Source organism: Stigmatopora nigra, chromosome 9 (assembly GCF_051989575.1).
Source record: "Stigmatopora nigra isolate UIUO_SnigA chromosome 9, RoL_Snig_1.1, whole genome shotgun sequence".
In the NCBI taxonomy this organism is placed as follows: Eukaryota; Metazoa; Chordata; class Actinopteri; order Syngnathiformes; family Syngnathidae; genus Stigmatopora; species Stigmatopora nigra.
In genome coordinates, this window is record NC_135516.1 from 1,954,967 (window position 1) to 1,961,134 (window position 6,168).

The 6,168-nt window shown below is 38.5% G+C and overlaps 1 protein-coding gene across 3 annotated transcripts in view; it reads left to right on the forward strand.

Moving 5' to 3' along the window:
• Positions 1-6,168, forward strand: part of LOC144201563 (unconventional myosin-VIIb-like) — a 76,775-nt gene that overhangs the window by 28,516 nt on the left and 42,091 nt on the right. For all 3 annotated transcript variants that reach the window (XM_077724295.1, XM_077724296.1, XM_077724297.1), the window contains 7 exons: positions 1,283-1,359; positions 1,469-1,588; positions 2,755-2,900; positions 3,000-3,210; positions 3,322-3,457; positions 5,592-5,755; positions 5,847-5,987. In XM_077724295.1, the coding sequence (XP_077580421.1) occupies positions 1,283-1,359; positions 1,469-1,588; positions 2,755-2,900; positions 3,000-3,210; positions 3,322-3,457; positions 5,592-5,755; positions 5,847-5,987 (995 nt within the window). The remainder of the gene's footprint in view (positions 1-1,282; positions 1,360-1,468; positions 1,589-2,754; positions 2,901-2,999; positions 3,211-3,321; positions 3,458-5,591; positions 5,756-5,846; positions 5,988-6,168) is intronic.

Genomic DNA, 6,168 nt, shown 5'->3' on the forward strand with positions numbered 1-6,168 from the left:
GAAAAGCTCCAGTGTTTTCATTTAATCACTAAATGCTTAAATGTATTTTACCCCATTGTAGTGCATTTTTTGCCATTTCGCCATTGACGTCCATCGCTGTCTTGTCCCGGGGAAATCACCCCCCAGGCACGGTTGTAATGTCTCAGTATTAGTATTTAATCAATAAATGCTGCCAGGAAGTGGATTTTACCCCATTTTAGTGCAATTTTTGCCGTTTTGCGTATGGATGTATTGACGTTCATCGCTGTCTTTTTCCCGGGGAAATGATACTGCGGGCCCGGTTCTGATATCTGAAAAGCTCCAGTGTTTGTATTTCATCACTAAATGCTGCTAGGAAGTGGATTTTACCCCATTTTAGTGCAATTTTTGCCGTTTTGCTATTGACGTCCATCGCTGTCTTTTCCTGAGGAAATCACCTCACCGGCCCGATTGTAATGTCTGAAATGCTCCAGTATTTCTATTTAATCAATAAATGCTGCTAGGAAGTGGATTTTACCCCATTTTTGTGCATTGATTTATTGCTAATTTTTGTGTCGCAGCTGTAGCTGCAATCGAGGTTTCATAGCCATAAAAAAGTTTTTGCGGTTTGGATTGATTCGTTGAAGGCGCTACGAGAAAATGCACGGACCACCACTGATGTATATACAAATAAAAATTTATATATATTTAAATTTATATACATATTATATATACATATATATATATATATATATATATATATATATATATATATATATATATATATATATATATATATATATATATATATATATATATATATATATATATATATATATATATATATATATATACATATTTTATATATATATATACATATTTTATATATATGTATATATATATATATATATATATATATATATATATATATATATATATATATATATATATATATATATATATATATATACTTGCACACACGTACACACGCCCACGTAAACACGCCCACGTACACATGCCCACGCACACGCCCACGTACACATACACATGCCCACGCACACGCCCACGTACACATGCCCACGCACACGCCCACGCCCACGTAAGCATACACATACACATGCCCACGTTCACATACACATGCCCACGCACACGGCCACGCACACGCCCACGCCCACGCCCGCGCCCACGTACACATATACAATCATACCGCCCTAAGTGGGAATCAAGCCCAACTGTCCACACTAAACTCAGGCAGGTGAATCACTACACCAACAGGCGGCTCTCAACAAATATCCTCGTCATTGTAATGTTTTTCTTGTTACAGGAAAAAACCAAAATAATTTGGAAACTAGCGATGTCAGCAAATCTGAAAATTTCGACACTGCAGCATCATTGCTAGAGGTTTGTCTTGACATCATCAGGAACTGAGTGGATGTAAAACTACTGTATTAACAAACAGTAAGATTATAACAAAAATAAATCAACAACACTTTTTGTATGCTTCCTGCAGGTGCCGAATTCTGTGCTGGCTAAATGTTTGACTCATCATTCTTTAATGACCAAAAGAGAGAGGGTGACAAAACCGCTTGACTGCGAGCAGGCCTCTGCATGTAGAGACGCTTTTGTCAAGGTCGAGTTACTACTCAATCATTTCGTTTTGTTTTTCTACCTGAATTTGGTCTTCTTTTTTTACATGGAGTTTCATCTCATTGTGTTGTCCTTATATTAAACAACTATGTTTAAGTGAGTTAATAAGTGTACTTCAGAAAATAGTGTGAACTACTTTCCTGTGGGATCTTTTGGTAAAGGTGAACATTTTGTGCGTCAATTGCATACACGTTCATGTAGAAACTGTGAACATTCAATTTTATGTGTGCTGGATGATTAATCAGGTCCACTGCAAGTATATCTTACAGTGTTTGTTTTGTGGTATTGTGGGGTTGGGGTTTAATATCTAAGTACATTTGACAACCCTAACCCTAACGGCGACCAACGGGGACCAAATGAGCGGCGACCAAAAGACCGGCGATCAAAAGACCAGGGACCAAACGTCCACGCACCGATGACGGTAGACGTCCGATTCATTTTGACTGTGAGGTGCAGAGTACTCAGCACTCATTTAACCCATCGGCTGCCATTGATGGCGGTAAACGTCCAATTCATGTTGACTGCGAGGTGCAGATGCTATTTCTATTATTAGAGCTCCATCTAGTGGATATATTAACGCAAAGTTCTGATAAGGTATTGATATTGAAAACTTCTATATATTGGGTATAGGTTTTTGTTTCAACTGATCCAGCACTAGCAGTTTAACCAATCATATTTCCTCGTCAAGCATATTTACCATATTGGTAAAACTGTATTCTCTTTATTGCGTAGAATGAAAACTTGCACTGACTGTGACTCTTGAGGACCGGTGAGAACACCCATGATCTTATATCAAAATCCCCTTCAAGAACTTGAAAGCCCTGACCTCATCAGCCTCAAACAATGTTTGGAAAAATCTTGAATAAAAACTCTAGCATCTCTTGTCTAAAATCCGTGTTCTTGGACCATAAATCCCACTTACACACAAAGTTTTTCTTTAACTCTTCTGTAATAGTAGAAGAGCTATCTGATAAGTTCTGCTTTCATATTTTCTAGAAATTTTATAACTGAAGGTTATAGTTTTGAATCCCAATAGTTTTTAAATCTAGTTTTTAAGACCTATGTCGTATTTCATCTGAAGTTTGATTATTCATTCACATCATATATAAAAACCGAATTGAATGTTAATGTGTGCACTTGATTCCTCAGGCAATCTACAATAAACTCTTCATATGGATTGTTGAGAAAATCAATGATGTAGTCCACAAAAGGATTTCTGACAGTCTAAAATCACAACGACATCTGTCAATTGGCCTGCTCGACATATTTGGCTTTGAGAACTTCCAGATCAACAGGTCATGAGACTTTCTTTACTTTGCATACACAATTTTATTGACATGATATAATTTACTAAAGTTACCACCAGAACTCAAAAAACATTATTTCATCCCCAGTTTTGAACAGTTGTGCATAAACTTTGCAAATGAGAAGCTACAGCAGTTCTTTGTTGGCCACATTTTCAAGCTTGAACAAAAGGAATATCTGAAAGAACAAATAATGTGGAATACCATCAATTTTGATGACAATCATGGGATTCTGGAACTTCTGGCTGGGAAACCTTGTAATCTGCTGGCGCTGATTGATGAGGAGAGCCATTTTCCAAAGGTCCTGTTTTACTCTATTTGTTGCATGGTTTTACTGTAAAAATTCTGGTTGTGGTGAATATAGGTTACCTGTTATAATTAGTTCTTGATGTGTCGTTATGGTGCATGACAGGGGTCAGATCTGACAATGCTCAGCAAGATGAATCAGCAGCATCATGGAGACAAGGCTTACATTGCTCCTAAAAGTGAACATGACACTGACTTTGGGATTCACCATTTTGCAGGCATTGTTCTTTATGAATCCAAAGGTTGGCAAACTAATTATAGTGATCCAAATACTTTTTTTCTTGGTTTTGTGCTTGCAAAACCGTTGAAGTGTTTTTTTTATAGTTTGTAATTTTGTAAATATATATAATATGTCAAAAATGGCTTGAATGGTTAATGCAGTGACGAACAAAAAAATAAAATTAAATTGAATGATAAGGGGGCAGCTACGGGTAACTTGTAGTTGATGGGTCATCTGTGGTATTTCCATTGAATCCAATGTCCATTAGTGTTTAATGATGTACTTTCGTGGACACCAATTCTATTAACAATACACATCTTATGTAACTTGTACGCTAATAAACACAAAAATACTCCTAGTTAGGCCAGTAACAGCAGCTTTTGGGCTCGCGGGCAAGATTTTTTGTACCGGTTAATCGTAATATAACATAAACAAATTTAAATGAGGGTTGTTTACTTATGTCTTCCCTTAAAAATATTCCGAACATGCACACAAATGTCCTCACAATAGGATAACGCACGACCACTTGCCAACAAGAAGTGATCTTGAATTATTGCATTTGTTCAGTGCCCCCCGCATCTCGTATCTCAAATTTGTTCTCGTAGCTAGAGATAATTATTTGCGCAAAATGTTATCCGTATCTCGAAATGTTTGTATGTCGGAGTGAGAGAGAGAGAGAGAGAGAGAGAGAGGGAGGGAGAGAGAGGGAGAGAGAGGGAGAGAGAGAGAGAGAGAGGGAGGGAGAGAGATAGAGATATAGTTCACAGTCTGCTGCCGCCAACGTCTAGCGGCAGAATTTCTTTTGTAAATACAGCCAGAATGACGGAGCGCACCAAATAGTGTGCTCACCGTCATACTGAATGTATTGACAAAATAATGATATATCCCAGCAGTCACTGCGCAGTACTTTTTCTACAGGAAAAATAATAGAGTCGGGGGCTGCATGCCGTAGTTGGAGAGCTGTAGAGGATGGTGTACCCCAGGGGTGGCCAACCCGCGGCTCGCGAGCCGCATGCGGCTCTTTGCCCGGTTTCATGCGGCTCTTACGTCCATATCAAAGTTTGTATTTGTGTTTTATTTTTATTTGCGTGTGCGCTTCGCTTGAGTTCAATACGGTATTTTCGTCCAATGCGCATGTGCTTGGGATGAAAATACCTCAAAGTTTCCCAGGAGGAGCAAGGTCATTTGAGTAAACGTTTTTAACAGAGTGGGAGAGCTCCCGTGAACCAGAAGCGACAATGAACGGCGTCGCGCACACAAAAAGTATCCCAAAGATCGAGCGTCGGCTGAAAAAGCCACACCCCCTGCGAGGCAGACCAAGGCGAGAGTGCTCAGCCGGGAGCAGCCAATAGGAGAGCGAGGTGTACACCCACGTGGTGGGCGCGCTAGTTAAAAGCCATTCATCATAAATGACAGCTCACAAGGAGCGAATGTTGCGCAAAAATAGGCTCTGATTTTATGACAGAAGTCCCAAAAAGTAACATGCATAGTAAAAGAAAAACGCTATTGTAAATTATTATATTTTTGTTTGTGGACTTGGTTGAACTGAGAGTTTGTCTGTGTGAGACAGTGCACACAATGTTCATTGTTGATAATGACTGGCCTGTGCTGTTAGTACTGTAGGAGTCAATTTATGTCATTACTATGCTGGTGTGTGACATTTACAATAAATCTGGCTGAGCAAAGGTATGTGTGTGATGTGGCTCTTTGCGGTAACACAGTAAAAAATGTGGCTCTTTGCGGTAACACAGTAAAAAATGTGGCGCTTTGCGGTAACACAGTAAAAAATGTGGCTCTTGGTCTCTGACTGGTTGGCCACCCCTGGTGTACCCTATCGACTGATTTATTTTATTTTTTCGTGATAACAATTTTAGTATTGGTCCATATAAAAAGCGCACTCGATTAAAGGTCTATTTTGGAGAAAATGTAAGACTTTTAAGTTTGCCTTATAGTCATGAAAATACGGTAGTTGTTCTGATTTTCTTGATTATTGCCGGTATAAATGCGGAATTAGGTCCAACTAATCCCTAGATCATTCCTCACACAACACTAATAGTCTTCTGCAGTGGTTGAGTACCTCTTTGTACATGATAAGAAATTGATCAACTAAGAAACTAAATATTTCATGATTAATTATTAAATTCATTTCTCTGAAGGGTTTCTTGAGAAGAATAGAGACGCAGTAAGCACTGACATATTCAAGATGCTTGATATGTCCACCAACAAGCTGCTTCAGCAAATTTTCACCTCAGAGCTCTCAACCAATGGAGTCAACATGACAAATAAGCGGGTTATGATCACATCTAAGAATAGCATGAGGGTATGAAATCCTCCTTGTTTGGTAATTGATTTTTTTTTTAAATTTCACAACAGTTCTTTATCCCATTTGTATGGTTACATTGTTGATACAGTCTGTTTCTAACAACCGCAAACAAGTGCCAACCCTCAGCGGTCAGTTCCGGAAATCTCTGGACACCCTCATGAAGGCTCTCACTGTCTGCCAACCATACTTCATCCGATGTTTTAAACCAAACAACAACAAGCTGTCTGAGGTGCAAAATTACCTTAATTAATTCTGCTTTGACTCGTTTTAAATGTTTGTACCAAAAGAACATACATGCTGTACAAGTATGAATTTTGGACGTCTAAGAATACTAGTATGTTTCACATGGTCTGAAATCCTTTAACTTAGTGTGCTTTTGATCACTTTAATCTGCTATTATGTTACATCTC